Here is a 22,664-nt window from a genome sequence, read left to right on the forward strand (position 1 = left end):
CTGACTACCTATATTGTGTGTGCTAATTATAGTGCCCCTTAATCCCCTTCTCCCTCCCTCCCCACCCGCCCTCCCCACCCCTCCCCTTTGGTAACCACTAGCCCCTTCTTGGAGTCTGTGAGTCTGCTGCTATTCTGTTCTTTCAGTTTTGCTTTGTTGTTATTCTCTTCAAATGAGTGAAGTCATTTGGTACTTGTCTTTCTCTGCTTCGCTTATTTCAGTGAGCATAATACCCTCTAGCTCCATCCATGTTGTTGCAAATAGTAGGATTTGTTTCTTTCTTATGGCTGAATATTATTCCATGTGTATATGTACCACATCTTCTTTATCCATTCATCTACTGATGGACACTTAGGTTGCTTCCATGTCTTGGCTATTGTAAATAGTGCTGCGATAAACATAGGGGTGCATCTGTCTTTTTGAATCAGGGATCTTGTTTTCTTTGGGTAAATTCCTACAAGTGGAATTACTGAGTCAAATGCTATTTCTATTTTTAGTTTCTTAAGGAACCTCCATTTTGCTTTCCACAACAATTAACTAATCTACATTCCCACCAACAATGTAGGAGGGTTCCCCCTTCTCCATATTCTTGCCAGCATTTGTTGTTTCTTGTCTTTTGGATGTTGACCATCCTAACTGGTGTGAGGTGATATCTCATTGAGGTTTTGATTTGCATTTCCCTGATGATTAGCGATGTGGAGCATCTTTTCACGTGCCTTTTGGCCATCTGAATTTCTTCTTTGGAGAAGTGTCTGTTCAGTTCCTCTACCCATTTTTTGATCAGGTTATTTGTTTCTTGGGTATTGAGCCTTGTGAGCTTTTTCTATATTTTGGATGTTAATCCCTTATTGGATAAGTTGTTACAAATATATTCTCCCATACTGTAAGATGCCTTTTTGTTCTGCTGATGGTGTCTTGCTGTACAGAGCTTTTTAGTTTGATGTTGTTTCATTTGTTTATTTTCACTTTTGTTTCCCTTGCCTGAGGAGGTGTGTTCAGAAAAAGTTGCTCATGTTTATATTCAAGAGATTTTTGCCTATATTTTCTTCTATGAGTTTTATGGTTTCATGACTTACATTCAGGTCTTTGATCCATTTTCAGTTTACTTTTGTGTATGGAGTTAGACAATAATCCATTTTCATTCTTTTACATGTAGCTGTCCAGTTTTGCCAACACCAGTTGTTGAAGAGACTGTCATTTCCCCATTGTGTATTCATGGTTCCTTTATAGTATATTAATTGGCAATCTATGCTTGGGTTTATATATGGGCTCTCTATTCTGTTCCATTGATCCTTGGGTCTGTTTTTTTGTCAATACCACATTGTTTTGATAAATGTAGCTTTGTAGTAGAGTTTGAACTCAGGGAGCATAATCCCCCCAGCTTTGTTCTTCTCAGGATTGCTTTGGCTATTTGGGGTCTTTTGTGGTTTCATATGAATTTCAGAAATATTGTTTTAGTTTGTTGAAGAATGCTGTTGGTATTTTTATAGGGATTGCATTGAATCTGTGGATTGCTTTAGGCAGGATGCCGTTTGACAATATTAACTCTTCCTATCCATTGTATTTCCATTTACTGGTGTCTTCTTTAATTTATCTCATGAGTGTCTTTACTTTTCAGGGTGTAGGTCTTTCACCTCCTTTGTTAGTTTTATTCCTGGGTATTTTATTCTTTTGGATGCAATTGTAAATGGAGTTGTTTTCCTGATTTTTCTTTCTGCTAGTTCGTTGTTAGTGTATAGGAACACAACAGATTTCTGTGTATTAATTTTGTATCCTGCAATTTTGCTGAATTTAGTTATTAGTTCTAATCATTTTTGGTGATTCTTTATAGAGTTTTTATGTACAATTTCATGTCATCTGCAAATAGTGACACTTTAACTTCTTCCTTACTAATCTGGATACCTTTTATTTCTTTGTGTTATCTGATTGCTGTGGCTAGGACCTCTGGTACTATGTTGAATAAAAGTGGTGAGAATGGGCACCCCTGTCTTGTTCCTGATCTTAGAGGAAAAGCTTTCAGCTTCTCGCTGTTCAATATGATGTTGGCTGTGGATTTGTCATATATGGCCTTTATTATGTTGAGGTACTTGCCTTCTATACCCATTTTAAATGAGAGTTTTTATCATGAATGGATATTGAATTTTGTCAAATGCCTTTTCAACATCTATTGAGATGATAATGTGATTTTTGTCCTTTTTGTGATGTGGTATATGGTGTTGATTTATTTTAGAATATTGTACCATCCTTGCATTCCTTGAATATATCCCACTTGATCATAGTGGATGATCTTTTTGATGTATTTTTGAATTCGGTTTGCTAATATTTTGTTGAGTATTTTTGCATCAGGGATATTGTTCATCAGTATATTGTTCATCAGGGATATTGGTCTGTAATTTTCTTTTTTTTGTGGTGTCTTTGCTGGTTTGATATTAGAGTGAGGCTGGGCTCATAGAATGAGTTTGGAAGTATTCCTTCCTTTTCTACTTTTTGGGAACTTTAAGGAGGATGGGTATTAGCTCTTCTTTAATGTTTGATAAAATTCAGCTGTGAAGCCATCTGGTACAGGCATTTTGTTCTTAGGTAGTTTTTTGATTACCAATTCAATTTCATTGCTGGTAATTGGTCTGTTCAGATTTTCTGTTTCTTCCTGAGTCAGTCTTGGAAGGTTGTATTTTTCTAGAAAGTTGTCCATTTCTTCTAGGTTATCCAATTTGTTGGCATGTAATTTTTCATAGTATTTTTTAATAATGCTTTGTATTTCTGTGGTGTCCATGGTGATTTTTTCTTTCTCATTTCTGATTCTGTTTATATGTGTACACTCTTTTCTTCTTTATAAGGCTAGGGGTTTATCTGTTTTATTTATTTTCTTTCAGAACTAGCTCCTGGTTTCACTGATTCTATTGTTTTATTCTCAATTTTATTTATGTCTGCTCTGATCTTTATTATGTCCCTCCTTCTACTGACTTTGGGCCTCATTTGTTCTTCTTTTTCTAGTTTTGTTAATTGTGAGTTTAGACTTCATTTTGGATTGTTCTTCTTTCTTGAGGGAAGCCTATATTGCAATATACTTTCCTCTTAGAAGTGCCTTTGCTGCATCCCACAGGTTTTTTTGGGGTGTTGAGTTGTTGTTTTCATTTGTCTCCATATATTGCTTGATCTCTGTTTTAATTTGGTCATTGATCCATTGATTATTTAAGAGCATATTGTTAAGCTGACATGTGTTTGTGGGCTTTTTTGTTTTCTTTGTATAATTTATTTCTAGTTTCATACCTTTGTGGTCTTAGGAACTGGTTGGCACAATTTCAATCTTTTTGAATTTACTGAGGCTCTTTTTGTGGCCTAGTATGTTATCTATTCTGGAAAATGTTCCATGTGTACTTGAGAATAATGTGTATCCTGCTGCTTTTGAGTGGAATGTTCTATAGATGTCTGTTAGGTCCATCTGTTCTAATGTGTTGTTCAGTGTCTCTGTCTCCGTACTTATTTTCTGCCTGGTTGGTCTGTCCTTTGGAGTGAGTGGTGTATTGAAGTCTCCTAAAACTAATGCATTGCATTCTGTTTCCCTCTTTAATTCTGCTAGTATTTGGTCAGATATGTAGGTGCTCCTGTGTTGGGTGCATAGATATTTATAATGGTTATATCCTCTTGTTGGACTGACTTTTTTATCATTATGTAATGTCTTTCTTTGTCTCTTGTTACTTCTTTGTTTTGAAGTCTACTGTGTCTGATACAAATACCGCAACTCCTGCTTTTTTCTCCCTACCATGAAATATGTCTTTCCATCCCTTTACTTTTCATCTGTGTATTTTCTTTGGGTTTGAAGTGAGTCTCTTGTAGGCAACATATAGATGGGTCTTGTTTTTTCATCCTTTCTGTGACTCTATGTCTTTTGATTGGTGCATTCAGTTTATTTACATTTAGGGTGATTACTGAAAGATACATACTTAATGCCCTTACAGGCTTTAGATTCGTGGTTACCAAAGGTTCAAGGGAAGCTTCTTTAGTGTCTAACAGTCTGTCTCAACTCACTTATTACATTTTTTAAACATAATCTAAAGCTCCCCCCCCCACTCTTTATATATTAAGTATCATATTCTGTACTCTGTGTGTATCCCTTGACTAACTTTGTAAATAGGTGATTTAATTTTGCATTTGCTTAGTAATTAATTAGTCTACTTCCTTCACTGTGGTTTTATTTTCTCTGGTCACAGCTATTTAGCCTTAGGAGCACATCCCTCTACAGCAGTCCCTCCAAAATATACTGTAGAGATGGTTTGTGGGAGGGAAATTCCCTCAACTTTTGCTTATCTGGAAATTGTTTAATCTCCTCTTCAAATTTAAATGATCATCTTGTGGGATAGAGTATTCTTCATTGGAGGCCCTTCTGTTTCATTGCATAAATATATCATTGCCAGTCCCTTCTGGCCTGTAGGGTTTCTGCTGAGAAGTCTGCTGATAGCCTGATGGGCTTTCCTTTATACTTGATCTTTTTCCTCTCTCTGGCTGCTTTCAGCACTCTCTCCTTGTCCTTGATCTTTGCCATTTTATTTACTATATGTCTTGGTGTCTTCCTAGGGTCCCTTGTGTTGGGAGATCTCTGCACTTCCATGACCTGATAGACTGTTTCATTCCCCAGAGTTTTCAGCAATTATTTCCCCAAAGAGACTTCCTATCCTTTTTTCTCTCTCTTCTTCTTCTGGTACCCCTATAGTATGAATACTGTTCCGTTTTGGTTGGTCACATGGCTCTCTTGTTATTCTTTCATTCCTAGAGATCCTTTTTCTCTCTGTGCCTCAGCTTCTTTGTCTTTCTCTTCTCTAATTTGTATTTCATTTACCATCTCCTCTACCTCATCTAATCTGCTTTTAAATCCCTCTATTGTACATTTCATTTCAGATACTGTATTTTTCATAGTTTCTATCTTTTTTTTGAGGTCTTCTCTGAGATCTTGAATATTTTTCTGTAGCTTCATGGGCATGTTTATGTGATTTTTGTTTGGAATCTTTATCAAGAAGTTCATTTAGCCCTCTTTCTGGCGTTTGTTGGATTCTTGTTTGTAGAAAATTTTTATGCCTTTTCATATTTCTAATGATTACTGTGGAATAATAACTTTGTGTTGGCAGTGCCCTGTAGTACCCAGAAGCCCTACTCTCTGGATCTGCCTGGCACCTGGAGCGATGGTGGAGGCAGCAGTTGTGTGGACCAGTGCCTGCTGGGAGGAAGGAGCGGCAGGCTGCATACAGCAGTGGGGGCCTCAGCTCTGCGCTGCCAGCCACAGGGATGGAGTGTCTGAAGCTCCTGAAAATTCTCAGTGTGCTGGGCTGAGTGTGCCAGGATAATTCTGTCCACCTGCCCTTTCTCCTGAGCTGGGAGCTCTGTGTAATCTCTGCCTCTTAGTGCCCCTCTCACTGTTGGGAGGCCTTTCAAAGTGCCTGTCTTTCTTTTGTCACAGAGTGGCCAATTGTGGATACCTGTTCTCCACAAGCGGCTAGAATCTCAGTCTTTCTGGGTATCCTGCCTATTTGCTTTCCAACCCCACTGGTCTCCGGAGCACCATGTAATGTGGGTTTGTGCCCCTGGAGCAGATCTCTAAGGCTGGGTGTTTTGCAGTCCTGTGTTTCTACCCTCTCCCTGCTCCTTTTCTTTTCCTCCCATCTGTGAGCTGAGGTGGGGGGAGGGCTTGGGTCCTGCTGGATCACGGTTTTGCTACTTTACAGTTTTCCATGAGGTCTTCTCTTTTCCTCACAGGTAGGCAGTCTGTTCTGCAGTCTTTGGGTTGCTCTTTCAGGATTAGTTGTATTTGCTGTATTTTTGTTTTACAAATGGTTTTGGGAGGAGGTTTCTGCCTCACTTCTCATGTCGCCATCTTTTTCCTCTCTCATAAATGTGTGTCTTTTTGTCTCTCTGTCTATCAACTCTTCTTCAGGTTCTGCTTCTCTGACTGAACCCTGACCAATAGCAGAATGAAATCCTTAAAGGGAGTACTTCAGGGAGAAAGAAAGTTTTCTCAAATCCAGGATGGGCAGTCTGAGATACAAAGAGGAAGGAAGAGCAAAATGTGAATATGTGGATTAAATTTAAAAAATATTTATTGTATGAAACAGGCAAGTTCTTCCACATATTTGAGAAACAGATGGTCCCAATTCAGAATCCAAAAAACTCCCACATTGATTATGACAGAAGGGAGACCCTCTTCAGTTTATTTGTAAGGCTAAGATAATCTTGATTCCAGAACGTAAGACAGCATGAGAAGAGGACATTATAAGCTAGGCTCACTCATGGGCACAGATGAAAAAAATTAATCAAAATGCTTGCAGCAGTTTCTAGCAATAATAAAAAGGACACCACTTCATGAGCAGGTCACATTTATCCTAGACATTAAATGGCATTAGCACATTAGAATCCACGATTGTAATTCACCACATTAACTTACAGGTGAAAAATCATTTGATCATCTCAACAGATGCAAAAAATTTTCATAAAATTCATGATACAAAAATTTTTAAATGGATGATTAAAGATTCTCAATAAACATTGTGCTTAACATTGAAACGCTGAAAGTTTCCAGCAAGAAAGATGGCACCTATTACCATAGGAATTCCTAGCATGTATAATTTAGCTAAAAAAAGAAAAAAGATCAGGATTTAGAAAGAAAGATGTGAAATTGACATTTTTTTCATTACTTTGACAATAGAGACAAGTTTCTTAAGACAAAGAAGAGCTTAATAAATTTGACTTCATTGAAATTAAGAACTTGAGATCACCCAAGATACCATATTTGCAGTATTTATGAACCATCCACAGATTTAGAATCTAGGATACTAAAAAACCCCACAGATTCCTTCTTGTTAGTAAAAACATCCAATGTAATTGTGCAAAAGACGTGAATAAACACATGCAAATAAAGATACATGAATGGCTAATAAAGATATGCAAGATACTCAACCCCATTTTAATCAGAGAACATCAAATAAAAACCACAATGAAATACCACCTCAAACCACAGTGTTGCTCATTTGATTGTATATTAATGATACCAAAATTTAAAAAAAGAAATGCCACCTCATACCACCAGAGTGGCCCAATATTAAAAACCTGACAGTATCAAACATGTGGCAGAGGCATGAGCAAGGACCAAATGTAACTGTTTATGGGGCTCTAAGTTGGCACAAGTTGGTTAGAAAATACTTTGGCGCTACTGTTTGAAGTTAACATGCAAATTGTTTATGGTCCACCAGTTTCACTCTAAATTGTGCACCAAAAATCTTTGACCAAAATTGCTATAATAGCAAAATACTTATCTTGGGTATTCATCAGTAATCTTAGATATTTGTCAGTATTAATATGAATGAATTGTTACATTCATACAGTAGAACACTGTGCAGCAGGGAAATGAATGAGCGAGTGAGCTACAGCCAAATGGGATGTGAATGAAATAAACGAAAGGAACAAACCATCAACGAATTAATGTAAGGAGTCCTTTTATGTAATGTTCAACAGCAAGAAAAATGAAGTAGTGTATTATTTAGGGAAATGTGAATTATAAAGACAGACGAGGAAAGGATGAGCTGAAATGATTGTGGTCTTTCCTCGGGGGCGGGGCACTTGGGGAGGGACCATCAAGGTAGGGCTGTTCTGGTAGTTGGCTTTAGCATTATTACTTAAACTATGAATTACTTAAATTATTGAAGTAGTATATAAAAACATATCTTTAATGTTTCTGAGTTGGCCAATAATAGGCTGTGTTTTCATTGATGGTTGACAACCTCTTTAGGCCTCGGTTTCTACATCTGTAACAAGTTAGGCTGAAAGGTCACTAAGTTTGCGTTACCTTTCAGCTCTAACATTCCTTGATATCATGAAATAAACACAACTTAGACAGATGACAGTAGGTTCCATTTGGATAAATTCCTCTTTAGATAGTGGATTTGGAAAGAATCCCAGAAACAGCTTCTTAAATCCTCAACTCTGACATCGCCATCTCTCTAGCAAGCAGCTTTACGGAGTTAAGCCATTATTTTTATGTTTCTTTCCTTTATCTCATATTGCACTAACACAATAAGGGAATTTATTTCTTGTGTGTCTTGTTTGTTATTAAGGCCATGGGAACTAAAGTCTTTTCTACTTATTTTGTTAACACTTCCAATGCTAACGATCATGACTGAGTTTAGCATGTTAACCCAAGAGCCTCATCTGCAGCTGCAAGCTTAAGGGGTTTCCCTGAGTAGAAGTCCTCTTTTAGCTGGCAGCCTACATTAGTGTTAAGAAATGTGTATAATAGTGAAGAAGCTCAAATATATTACAATAGATACATTATTTTCCAAAATAAATTCTTGTCCATATTCTAACAATATTGTTATTTATTATCAGGGAGGAAAATGTTAGGGTCATTCAAATTCGTAACATCTCTTTTAATGTTCCTCTAAAACCCTTCCCACCTTTCATTAGATAATATAAATGTGTCTTTCTCAAAATTTTCCATTAAACAAAGTACCTACGTGGCAGAAGAAAACCCATTTTTTAGAAGAAGGATGTGGCTGGAGGAGTCCCCCAAAAAGCACAATATTTCATGAAGCCTTCTGTATTTTTCTAAAACATCCATACATACTGTGCATTCTGTACCACAGTATAGCTGTGTTTATCTTAAGTGAAAATATTTAAAATAAGCTGCTAGTTAAATTATCCCCCTCCTCCCTTCATCTTCAAGGAAAATCGTTTTCGGTTAGATCCCCTCCTTCGACAGAGCTCCTGGTCTCACCACCGTGTGTCCCTACTTACATGCAGCCCCGTTGTTTGATAGTGTTGGCTCTGGAACTGAACAGACCTGGGTCTCTAACCTGGTTCTGCCATTTTCTCAGGTCACCACACACTCTAAGGTGCTTGGTCTCTCGCTGGGCTTGAAATCCTTGCCCAGTTTCTTATCGTAATACAATGTCCAAACACACTGAATATTCCTTCAGACACACCATTCACAAAGCGAGGTTTAGCAGATGCTGTTCCACACCACGAGTATTAATGTCCTTCCTGTCATTCCTTCATAGCCTGCTCAGATGTCAGCCCTGATGCCAGCCCGCCCTTACCTTACATCCTCGCCGTTCCCTTAACACTTTGCTCAGTTACAAGTTTCCACATTTATTCAGTGTCAGGGTAATTCATCCCTTTGATGTCCTCCCTCACCGCTGACTGTCCTCCCCTCATTGGGTCTGCACTCCTGTTTTCAGTTACTTGGAACACATTCTGTTTGTCCATCCACTCTCACAGTCATCGCCTGAATATCTGTCCTGTGTCGGGCACCTCTGTGTTGTCCTCTCCAGCCTCGGTGGGTGGCCGACCATAGGTCCTTTCAGCTGGCCTCCCTTTCAAGCCTTCCTCCATTCTGCTTGGAGAGTGTTCTTTCTGAAAAGCACATTTCTTGTCTTTCCCATTAAATTTAGGATGAAGTTCAAGTCACTGGCCTAGCACACAAAATCCTTCATCTTCTGGCTTCCGCCTCGCTCATCTTTCCTCTCATACTTCCCAGATGCCTTTCTGCGGCCATTCTGAACAATCTTCTGTGAGGTCTCTGAAAATGGTTTCATGTCTTAAAGCTTCTGAACTTGGATTGTAATAGATGCTTAATAAATAGTGAGAGATGAATGACAGTAATTAAATAAGACTTTTGACTACTGACTTATGCTAAGTGCTGTTTGAATGTTTTATCTAATCTCATTTAATTTTCACGATAACCATTTTACAGCCACTTTTTAGGTCATAAATCTAAATTAGTAATGGCTGAACGTTTACATAGTAGCTAGTATGTGACAGAATCAGGATCAGCATCTGGGGAGCCATGCAGATTTACTGTCCCTCCAGGAATAGATGAATAAATGAATATGTGCTTGTTCTCTTCTTCCTCCCTGGTTTGGGTACTTTCTCTCCCTTTACATTGTCCAGCTCAGCCATCCTCTCAGACCCAGTTCACATGTGCCTTTCCGGTTTATTGACTCGCCCAGTCTCCTATATATTCCTCTCCTTTTAGCAGTTGAGATGTGCACCACATATAATGTTCATTGATTTGTTTAACTCCTTCTTGAATTGTAGGCTCTGTAAAAACAGGGATCATTTTTAAAATGTTTTGTATCCTAATATCTAATATCTAAAAGACACTTAATATTTTTAAATAAATTAAATTAAAAACTGCTGACTTACTTCCTTCATAAGGAATAGGCATGAAAGTGTTTTGACAATTTTAGTAGATTAAGAGATTTTTTTAACTAAATATAATGGTACTCATTTTGTGATAAAACTCTGGATTTAAGTGTTACTGTTTAAATTAAGCTATATCTATAATTTAAGCCTGAACTCACACAACGGTGTGTGTAAGAAGGGGAACTCCGTGAGATCCTGAGCACTCTGTATTTGATGTTTTGACCCACTTTCTCTGACTTAATAAGATACTGGATAAAAGAGTGGGTCAGAAGCCAGATGTTTTCCTTTCATGTTAGCTAGAGATTTTGGAAGATTTTAGAAAGCTTTTAACATAAATAATAAATTCTTATGAATTTCCACATTTTCCTATTAATCTTTTTTAAAGGAAGCATGATAGTTATTTATGATATGTAATCTATAGCTAAGGATCAACACATGCATCACTAGTACTAAAGATTCAACAGTTTGGGAGTAGTGGGAAGCATTTGACATGAATGGATGGGAAATGGTAATTGTATCAAGCACATATTTCATAACATGAAAAAGAATGAAAATACAGTGTGACGTAGGGAAGATACAGAGACTGGCACAAGAAAGGTGTGCACAAGGGAACGTGGCTAATCAATATAAAGAATGTGTGCATCTTTGTTAACTAATATAAATTAGTATCCTAATTGTGGTCTCAAGCTATTGCCTCAGATTTACCTAGAAAGTCTACTACAGATGTATTTTTGAGCCTTAGCTTCAAAATTTCTGATTCAGGAGGCCTGGATTAAAACCAGGAATCTATATTATTTCTGAAATACCATAAAAGTATGCACACTAAATTTTTAGAAATGCTCAGCTAAGTATTTTTTATTCATTCCTATTCAGTAGTATAATTTGAGTGTCTACTGTAAACTAAATTGTGTTCTGGGTGCTCGAATACATTGGAGAACAAAGTAGAAAAGACTTTCTGACTTTGTGAAGCTTTTATTTCTAGTAGGAGGGGAACAGACAATAATAAACTCTTTAGAATGTTCAAAGATGATAAGTGCTATGGAAAAATAAACAGAACAGGGGAGGGAGAATACCAGTTCTTAAGGTGGAACTGCAATTTAAAGTAGTGTAGTCAGTGTAGGTTTCATGGAGAATGTGGCATTAGAGCAACTTCCTGAAGGTGGACAGAATGGGAAGCAGAGAGATTTAGAAGGCTATTGCTGGAATTCAGGTGAGAAGTGGTGGAATTTTGGAACTGGTTAGTAGAAGATATGATAAGCACTGGTCAGATTGTGGATCTGTTTTGAAGATAAAGTCGGTGGATGTTCTGAAAGATTTAATTTGAAGTGTGAGAGAAAGAGGAGTCACAGGTGAGTCCATGATTTCTCATCTGAGGAACTGGCAAGTTATAGCTGTCACTTTATTGAAATGGGGAAGATTGTGAGCAGGAGAGGTTTTGGTGGGAAGAAAGGGTTCAGTTTTGGGCATTTTAGTTTGAGATGTTCACTTGACATCCATGTAGGATATTGGTTAGGCAGATGCCGAGGAGAAATTAGACTGGAGATAGAAATTCGGGAGCCCTCTGCATGTAGATAGTATTTAAAGGCATTAGACTGGAAACGAAGTGCGAATGCTGAGTGAGTATAGATAGAAATGACAAGAGGCCTGAGGTCGGACAACAGCAGAGGAGGCCAAGAAAGAGTGAGTGGCCAGTGGGACAGGAGAATTGAGGGCGGTCGCCTTTGTAGCCGAGTGGAGAAGGAGCAGCAGAGAGGAAGAGAGAACACTGTCAAGTGCTCATGACAAGCTAATTAAAATAAGAACTCAAACTTGACTATTGTATTTAGTAACGTGGAGATATGGTGACCTTAGCAAGAGCAATTTTGCTGAATGGTTAGGGAGGGAATTGTGGTCGAAGCACGGGAGGACGTGGTGTGGAGACCGGTGCTGAAGCTCTTTTGCGTTTTACTGTGAAGAGGAACATAGAAGTGGACCCAGCTAGAGGTAAATGGGGTCAAGAGGAGAAATAACACACTTACAGGCTGTAGGGTGATCTAGTAGAGAAAGAAAACTACATTCAGGAAAAAGGAGGAAAAATCTGATCTTTGTGAGGAGCCAGATTCTTCTTATGCAACAGTAAAGAAGGCAGCATGAGGGTAGATGGGATGCGTAGGGCTGGCGGAATTTCTCTTTTAATTGCTTCAGGGTTTTTGTGGGGTTTTTTTTTTTTTTTTTGGTCTGAATTTAAGAAGCAAGTTCATCTACTGAGAGACTGGGGGAGGTGTTGGACATTTAAGGAGAAAGAGGATATGAAATGGAAGAGTGAAAGGACTAAAGGGAAAATAGAATTGTCTGGCAGTCAGAGTGTGGAGATGGCAGGTGGTGGGTTTCAGTGACAAGAGCCGTCATGGCCGATGGTTTTCTCTGGGCACCCGGGGCTTCCTGCGCCTCTGTGACCACATGCTGACTCCTGCGCTAGCACGCTGTGGGTGCTGGCGGTCCCTCTCCTGGGCCCTCTCCTTCTGTGCACTGCCTGGCCCACCCCCTCGTGTTCTCAGGTCTGGGTTCAGACGCCGTCTTCGTCATGATGTCTACCTGACTGTGCCATTGAAAGTTCCTTGCCTGACACTCGCCAGCTCCCTTAGGCAGTTCTGTCTTCTTTTCCAACACTCCTTATACTAACATATTACGTAAGTTATTACATTTCTTATTTCATGAGATTACTCTCCCTCCATTAGATACTTAAGCATCATAAGGGCTTTTTAAAAACTGAATTATAATTGACATACAATATTATATTAATTTCAGGTGTACAAGTGATTCAATATTTTGTAATGGTCACAGTAAGTCTAGTTACCATCTGTCACCATACTAACTTATTACAATATTATTGACTATATTCCCTATGCTGTTCATTACATCCCTGTGGCCTATTTATTTTATAACTTGAAGGTTTTACCTCTTAATCCCTTCACCTATTTTTCCTATTCCCTACTCTTCTCCCCTTTGGCAACCACCAGTTTGTTCTCTTTATCAATGAGTCTATTTCTGTTTTGTTTGTTCATTTATTTTGTTTTTTAGATTCCATATATGAGTGAAATCATACAGAATTTCTCTTTCTCTGTCTGACTTATTTCCCTTAGCATAATGCCCTCTGGTCCATCCATGTTGTCACAGATGGCAATTTTTTTTTTTATGGCTGAGTAATAATCCATTGTGTATGTACCACATCTTTATCCATTCATCTGTTGACAGACACTTAGGTTGCTTCAATATCTTGGCTATTGTAAATAGTGCAGCAATGAATAGAGGCATGCATACATCTTTTCAAATTGTGTTTTTAATTTCTTCAGATAAATACCCAGAGGTGGAATTGCTGATTCATATGGTAGTTCTTTTTTTTTATTTTTTGAGAAACCTCCATATTGTTTTCCATAGTGGCTGTATCAGTTTACATTCCCACCAACAGCTCATTGGGGTTCTCTTTACTCCACATTCTAACACTGGCTATTTCTTGTCTTTCTGATGATAGCCACTCTCATAGTTGTGAGGTGGTATCTCATTGTGGTTCTGATTTGCATTTCCCTGATGATTAGTGATGTGGAGCATCTTTTCATGTGCCTGTTGGCCGTCTGTGTGTCTTCTTTGGGAAAATATCTATTCAGGTTCTCTGCCCATTTTTTAATACAGTTATTTGTTTTTTTGTTTGTTATTGAGTTGTGTGAGTTTTTAAATATATTTTAAATATCAACCACTTGTCAGGTATATAATTTGCAAATATGTCTCCCATTCAGCGGGTTGCCTTTCCATTTTGCTGCTGGTGTTCTTCTCTGTGTAACAGCTTTCAGTTTGACATTGTCCCATTTGTTTGATTTTGCTTTTGTTGCCTGTGCCTAAGGACATACAGGTCTAACCTCAAGAAACAAGAAAAATCTCAAACAATTTAAATGTTCAAATTTTTGTTGTTTAAATCTTTTATTTAAATTGCCAAAAATTTCTGATTCATTAAAACTTTTTTTTTTTAGCTCTACTTTCTTTGTTATCTTTGTGCTCAGAAAGGGTTTCTAATATGAGATAAATTTTTGAGATATGACAATTTTTCCTTCAGGCTGAAAAAAGAATTTGAGTGTCTAGGTTTGTTCATTGTGTTGCTCCTGTGCCCCTGCAGCTCAGCTTCAGGAAAAAGGCTGTCACGTCAGCACAGAAGCAGTTCCTCATCTTCCCTCGTCCCGGCTTGGTAAAGAATTGCACCATTGACCCTTTCTGTCTAGAACAATTGTCTTTATGAGCTTTTCTTTAAAAAAAATCAAATATTTCTCTAAGAACCATATAAGAATTTTGGAATTTAATTGGCATCTTCAGAGTTTTGATGGATTGACTGTAATTAAATATTTATATGACATATGTCTAGACCACTGAAGGTATTTAGAACACTGATTCATAGCATAACTTGCCTTGCATTTTTAGTTTAAATGTCAGAAATTCACTGACTAGTGAAGAGTTAAAGCATTGTGGAAAGCATACAATTTATCTCTAACAGGAAAAAAATATTCCTACCACACCACTGGTGGTGTGTTCACATTTAATATGTAAATCTAATCAGAGCATATTATTTATACTTTTATTCTAAAGTTTACCATCAAGTCTATTCTTTATATTTTATTGCCTTTTTAAAACATTCTTTTTATGTTTAATTGTATTTTAAGAATTGAAGGAGCGAATGGTCATTTCCATTTAACAATATTGCTTATTGAAGTGCATTTAAAGCAACAGATAATATCTCTAAATGGACTCAAATTTTAAGATGATTATTTAACAATAAAAATGCTTTCAAAAACCTAAGTGATACCAATATCAAAAAGCAAGAAGCTGTTTTGCTGCTTAAAAACATTTGTCTTGTAACCGTCATACTACTTTAAGATCATGTCATAGGATTAACAAATCCAGTTCTTGCAATTATTGATAATTTACAGGGAATAATTCTATTGATCTTGAGAATCTTATGATCTTATATTCTTGTTTAAAGCAATTTTATCTAGTTATAATCTATAATAAAATTATGGAATCCACATATAGAATTATGTCTATGAATTTTTTTGAGATTTCTAACCAAGAAATTTATGTTTTGGTATGACTGTTCAGCATATTTAGTTCCAGGCTTTATTTTCACTTTTAGAATAAAAAGCAAAATATTGTTTTATGTAAAAAGTATCATCTTAAAGCAAACTGTTAAGTTCCTTTAAAAATCTGTTTGCACCCTTGTTTTCTGTGTGCTGCACTCACATAGTTGTTAGCAGTGTTTGTGACTTTCCATTACTTGAAATACCAAATTAATTCTTCTAAAACTTATGACTTCCACTTACTTAAAGATACGTGTTTACAAAGTGATCTAACTATAGATCAAGTGACAGGTTACAACAGTACTTTATAAAGTCATAGCTTTTCCAACAAGTAATATTTTTCAGTTCAAAATTATTTCCGTGCAACAGTAGCTAAAAATGTTCTTATCTTTTCTAACTATGAAATGCTTCAGAGTTATTAAAATGTTATGACCATGAACCACCTCCAGCTGGGAGAAGAAAAGCTATATTGAATGAAAAATGGAAAAAGGAGTTGAGAGAACTATTACCTTCAGCATTCCACTCCTGGTGTCTGTATTTGTATGTGTATATATATAGTATGTGTGTATATGTGCACAAAATCAATCTTTTATTTTAAGAACAAACATTTTCATTAAGTACATATGTTGATAAGTGTCTGATTGTCACTGACAGGATTGTTTGCAAAGTCAGTGATAATGTGACATTTTACCAAGTGATTAATTTCTGTTGGCTCAAATCACTAGTTTAGTAACACAGTCTAGTTACTCATGCTCAAAAATGCATAATCAGTAAATACTTTCAGGATTTATCTCTTTTTAGACTGAACTGTTCCACTCCAACTAAAATGGATGGATTATTTCCAGTAAACATAAAAATGAAAACCTTTTAAAAAGTCTTGTAGTCGTAATCTTTTAAGGCAAATTAAGTCCTTTAAAAGGATGTCTTAGTTTGTTTCATTTGTCAGTAGTATATTGCTTTTAATTTATCATTTTGCTTTACCTTATTTTTTTTCAAAATGATACTTAGTCTATCAAATTAGGTCACTTTAGTTTGATTTATTGCTGTGTTGAAAATGTGTGCAAGTCAAATTTTGCATGCATTTTCAATTGCTTCATTTTCAAATTAGCCATTTATTGTATGTAGCAAAGACACAACATTGTAAGTTACTGCCTTTTATCTCAAGATAGAATGAAAGGAACAATTCCATACACTTAACTATTTAACTGTAAAGCCTGGCAAAATGTATGATCATTAGCATTGTTTCAGTGTGCTTCTCAAGCAAACATTTCTTCATTTAACGCTGTATGTTAGGCATCCTGCCAGGTGCGGAAGATGCATACATGAGGAAGATGGTGATCCTTCACTCAGGAAGCTCTGCTATTGATAAAGGTTGAAGGGAAAAGAAGGCTCTGTTACTAACATTTTTTCTGTGTTTACAATATGGGTACTTCAGGTTATTTTAATTAACTCTCAAAAAACTCCCATGGGCTATTTATTATTATTCTGCGTTTCCAAGGGGGGGAAGCAGAGTCTCAGAGATGGCAAGGTTGTAAAGCTAACAAGTGGCAAAGTTGTGAGGCCGGCCTTTCCTGCACCAAACTCCATATTCATTTTCATTTACCCTATTGTAAACTTTGTGCAATGCAAGCATAATGAGGACATAAAAATGGGTAATCTATTGTCCCTGTCCTCAAAGACTTTTAATACTTGTGAGATCAACTCATCCTGTAAAAAAAGGAGCCACGACTGTACCCTTTAGGCTATGTCTGTTTAAACCCATCTTACCACATTTTTGGTCAACCATTCTGTGGTAATAAAAAGGTAGTTAAATGACATTTTGAATAGGAATCCATTGATTCATTTGCCATTCTTTCCTAATTTTGTCTGCAAGAGATTTGTGTCTTAAAGTCTTGTAACTGGTGTAACTTATGCCCTAATTATCGTAACCTGCTGCCTGAGGAATACGGTATTGTTCTGTATAACTCCTCTCAATTAGTTTTGTCCATTGACCATTGAAACAGAAAACTAGGGCACAATATAAGAATTTTTAAAATTCAAGTTACTTGATTTTAATTCAGCTAAATTTTAACTTTCTAGGGTGAAAATATTGTGGCCAGGATTAATTAATTCCAGGGTGAAACTGAACATGTTGTGTTAATCCCCAAATCTTCAAGTCTCCCCTGCAAACCTCACTCAGACCTTTCCTGTGGGATCTTCTGCCCCTTATGTAGTGGGCCTTAAAGGGACTTTGCCTTCATTGTGAACAGAGAAACCTCAAGACTTTTACAAGATTTTTCATAATCCAATAAATAAAAATTTCAGATGCCGTTGATCAACAAAATAAAAAATAACGAAGAGCTAGTACTAAGGTGTATGTAAAACATATCATCAGTTCACACCAGGGGTTGGCCAGCACAGTGATCCCTTTAGGGGTGCTTTTCAAAATGCAGTATCAGTGCTCCAAGATTTTGATCGACTGTGTGTGTAGGAACAGGGTGGAGAGGGGGCAGAATAGATGATAGGAGATTGTCCATAGGGCGTCTGCGTGTGGAAAAGGATCTCGAGGTGCTTCTGATGAGCATGTTCCCCACTCCAATTTCTTCTTTAAGAACACTGAAAAAAAGTATTATTTCACATAACCTTGTGCAAGTCAAGGCAATATGTGTTTATCTGAACTATATTTGAATCCATACTCATAGTTCTGATCACTCAGCCAATACATCTGCGAATTATGTAAATTGTATTTTTTGTCCAAGGGTCAGAATTATCTGGTGTTTTATTATGCTTTAGGACATAATCTCAATGAGGATTGTTTCCTTTTGCTAGATGAAGTTAATCTCAAAACAGTAATGTCTTATGTTTGGTAGAGACCCACTGTGTTGGAGACTGTGCTTAAGCACATTCCCTAGGCTAATCTAATGTGATGTTTGCAGCAGTGCTCTGGGGCAGGCCCTGAAGGAGCTGCGGCCGATGAGGCAGGACACGGCCTCGTCTGTTTGTGTGACCTCCTCTGCAGAGGCTTTGGGTTGAGTTGCCTGTGCAGAGCCCATGATCTTTACTACTGCACTTTCCTATTTCTTGCTAATGAAGCTGGAGTCTGTACTATATGTTTGTGATTTAGCTAATTAGCCACTGGTCACTGAGCACCTGCTATTTCAACTGAGAATTTTCTTGCCATACATATGTATATGTTTGTGTGTGCACATTTGTGTGTAATTTATAGTTATATGTCTGATATTAATATTTTTGATAAAGTAAAATTTTAATCTTTTGAAATAAATGCAAATTAACATATTTGACACTTTTTAATTTCAGTTTATTGATGGTCGACTGGCAAAACTAAATGCAGGAAGGGGCTTCTCTGATGTGTTTGAGGAGGAGATCACTTCAGGGGGCTATTGTGGAGGTAAAGACTAGTCCCAGTATGATTATCCATTTTCTGAATAACAATTATCTTGATTTTTGCACTTGTGTGATGTAGTCTACTTCATAAACAACTATTTTCTCCTAAACATGTAGTGTCTTAAATACATTTTTCCATCCTACAAAAGCTATGGTATTATTTTATCTGATAACTGTTATTCAAGGCATTAAGATTGTCTCATAAACTGGTAGTTGTTTGCACCAGTTGCAATCACAGAAATGCAATTAGTTTAAATCTTCCTGTCTGTCCTTCTGACTAGTGTTCTCTGCTAGAAAACTACTGCAGTGGCCACCACTGAGTAAGAATTCAAGAACTGAGATTATAGTTGATAGAGATTATAATTTCATCCAAAAAGAAAGGTTTGAATACAACTCCTTCCACATTTTTATGTGTGTTAACTGTACGAGTCTACCTTTCTTTGCACAACAGCTGCAGCACTAGGAAAACACCTTGGTTTACCATCCCATGTGCTTGCAGTTGTGAAAAGCATTCACTTAAGGCAGTGGAGGGAGTCATATTATTTTGTATGTGTGAAATACCAGTTAGGTGAGATCCCATTTTATTTGATACAATTAACTTTAATATAATTTAACTATTACATTGTTTGAAATGTAGATATTCAAACCATGTTATAATCACCTAAGCGATTAATGACTTAGAAACCAATGCTTTGCACACAGTTGCTCCGGTATGTAGTCCTGTTTCTGGCAGAGTTCTCCTCGGGTCCTTGAAATGTCTCGCTCATTCAGCCAGGAATTGTATGAGACCTGTTGTAGATAACAGGGTGAGCTAAACACGCAAATATCCTTGGTGTGCTCATTTTCTCCTGGTATAATAATGGATGTTTCCACTTTATTGTAGATTTAATTTGGAAAAAAAGTCTTTAGTCTGTGTATGAATAAATCATTGCTAGAATTGAGAAATAAAACATGAAAAGAGAAATAGTAATAAGTACTCATCTACGAATTTCCCCAAACTTAATTTTATTCTTAAATAACATTTATTTTTGCACCATAAAAATACGAAAACCATTTTGCACCAAAAAAACCCATGAAAACCACAAAATTGTAAAAAGTATATAATCTGTTCATTAAAAGAGGTGCAAATGATGAACAGTTGTGGATCTTTGTCTGATGTAAATACAGCCTTTCATTGACAGCATTTAGCTTTGGGGAAAACTTAGTTTACTTGACTGCAAGTAAGCCGAATATGGAATCGTTCAGCGCCTTGCTTTCTCAGCTCATGGGTAAAAACTGAGCTTCAATAGAACTTTTTGTGTTAAAATAAGGCTTTTGCTTTTTAACTCAGACAAGCAAAATATTGTTAGCTCATGGTCAAACTGCTTGAGGCGTCTCTTCAGTATTTACATCACTGCTGCCTCATTATCTTTGTGGCCCGTGGGGTTAGGGTCTTGTGTGGAGTTGAAGCTGACATCTTGTGACAGTAATGGGCTAGAACTGCGATCCTTTTGTGTAGTTAGATTCTGTGTCCTTACCACTGGTCCTGATACCTCTGTAAATAGAGGGTAGAGGCTTTTCTGGTGGGAGGTGGGGTCACTAAAACTTTTCAGTAAAGGTCATATTGTTTAAAAAAGGAGAGGAGAATTTGATTTCCATTTGACTTAGGTATGTCTGCATTTTCAACACAATTTATGCCAACCACTTTGTTGTTCCTTCTTAAAATAAAAAAGGGTTTTGACCTCTTATTTAATTTGAGGGAGCCAATTCTCATCCAAAAGAAAAGCCTCACTCAGCAAGTGTTCATTTCACCATGTCCAATAAGGAAGAACATGAAACATGACGGGCTGTCAAGTATTACTTTTTGATTATTATGTTTTAGGTTATTAGAGGTACATAGTGATTACTATTAGGAGAATATAAAGCAAAATTCATTTGGATTTGAAATAAAAAGATGAGTAGTCCAATAAAAATTAGTAATGTTCTTATAAATGAGGATATACATATATAGTTCCAAAAACAGTTCTTAGAGGTCAGCTCCAAACATTCGTCAGCTGGATGACATTTGTGGGACGTCTGTGTCAGCGTAGTAATTATAACGATCATTCATGCTTATGGAATTTTAATATGTGGCAGCATCTTTTATAGGAGCTCCACAAATACGGTCTCATTTAACACTCGCCCCCTTCGAGGTACTTTGACCATCTCCGTGTTTAGGAAGGTACTCATCTCTGTCTGCCCAAAGTCATGCAGCCAGCATTGCTGGAGTCTGAGCTCGACATTCCCCTGCCCACCCTCAAAGCTGTTGCTCTAGTGGCTGTAATACGTCACTTTCTTACGAGAAGACATTCTTAATTAGAAGACATTCAAGAAGCAAATGCAGCACTCAGGCCTTCTTCACCCCAACTGGACACGAGTGAAGTTCCTGTCTCTTCTAAATATGTAAAAGATTTTCTTACATGAGATTTTTTACACATATCTGTTGAAGAGCACTGTAGGCAAAATTGGTACTCACTAAAGCTGAAGAAAAAATTATCTTCCTTTAAGAAAAAATATTTGGGAAATTTCAGAAAAGCATCTAATTTCTCCCCTTCCTATGACATTGTAGCGACAGCTTGTAAAATGTCTTTGCTGCTAATATGCTTGGTTATGATAAAGTGGATGAGTGTGGTGAAGCTCTGTAATTATCATGGCTCTGATTAAAATGCACAGTGCAGGACGGCCATACACAGAACACCTAGATTCAGACTGAAGTTAGGAATGTAATTAAAGACTGCAAATATGTGCAAGTTTTCAAGAACCGTCTGCTGTTGCTTTGAGTCCTGGTGCTCAGGACCGTTAGACCTGTGTGACTGACTCATCTCACGAGACCCTTGTAGAGTATGTGGCCTGGACTTAGGGGGGAGTCATGAGAACATCGACGTGAGGGGAGATGACCCACAGAGGTTAAAAGGTAGTAAAAGAGAACATGAGTAGAGCAAAGGGTGCCGTTAGATAAACACAAGTGCTGGTCTGTGATAAGGCAGCTAAGGAATATCAGCTCGTTAGGAACATGTGAGGTTTTTTCCCTGTATTTTTTCCCACTTGAAATAAAACTAGTTCTTAAATCTACTTCCAATTATCTAAACTTAAAAAAGGAGAAACATGTTCAGATTGATTTTACCTGCACTTATTCTCCATCAGTAGCATTTGTTTCTTCATTAGTTTTCTGAAAGATCAGTCTTATATTTATTTAGTTCTTTTTCTTTTTATTTCTGACCAAGGAACCAAAGGAATTTGACAAATTTTTTGGATAAATTTTTATATATATCTGATAAATAACTACAGATACACTGGAATTTAAATACATTTGAAGAGAAGGTCCTTGCAGAAGTGTGACACGAAGGTATTTGCCCTTGACTGTGATGAAATCCTTGGCCGACCAACAAGAACCGTGTTAAGAATTTCCCTTATAATGTTTATTATTTCTACAATCCGGTTGCTTTAATAGAGAGAAGGGGATTTTTTTGGTATTCAGACTCATATTTCAGAAGAAAAATAGCCTATAAAAACATTTTCAATGAGTAGTATGCTTGATCCATAAATTTTGTGGAAATAGGAGCCTTCAATATAAAAAGTAATGTATTTAGGAGACAGGTATCCTGTAAAAATCTTTAGATTTGGGAACCTACCTAATTTGTACCTGTCTCCCTGTCCGCCCCACACCGTCCGAGTCCAGGTACTGGTGACGGTTCTCACCGTCCACGCTTGAGGTGCTAGTGGTGAGCCCTCCTTCTTCTTCTGATGTCACTGCTCTGAAGTGGCACACAGGGGACCTCGCTGTAAGTCAAGTCTTACCACATTTTATTTAGCAGTCTTAAGAAGTAGTTTTTCAGAGTTAAAGGGCTAATGAACCAAGAATTAAAATACGTAGATTCTAACTCTCTCTATTGCTGTCTTTGTGAACTTGGCTAGTAAAGGATCGCCTCAGAGCCTCGGTTTCCTCTTTGGCATTATTTCTAACACTAGCCAATA

General features: G+C 37.1%; 1 protein-coding gene across 14 annotated transcripts in view; it reads left to right on the plus strand.

Annotated features, from left to right (window-relative positions):
- DENND1B (DENN domain containing 1B) overlaps positions 1–22,664 on the plus strand; it is a 279,446-nt gene that overhangs the window by 206,136 nt on the left and 50,646 nt on the right. For all 14 annotated transcript variants that reach the window (XR_008999472.1, XR_008999473.1, XM_057508165.1 and 11 more), the window contains one exon: positions 18,585–18,675. Coding sequence is in view for 12 of the 14 variants with exons in the window: in XM_057508165.1 (XP_057364148.1) it covers positions 18,585–18,675 (91 nt within the window). In the remaining 2 variants the exon portion in view is untranslated. The remainder of the gene's footprint in view (positions 1–18,584; positions 18,676–22,664) is intronic.

The sequence above is a fragment of the Manis pentadactyla genome, chromosome 9, assembly GCF_030020395.1.
Source record: "Manis pentadactyla isolate mManPen7 chromosome 9, mManPen7.hap1, whole genome shotgun sequence".
NCBI classification, from domain to species: Eukaryota; Metazoa; Chordata; class Mammalia; order Pholidota; family Manidae; genus Manis; species Manis pentadactyla.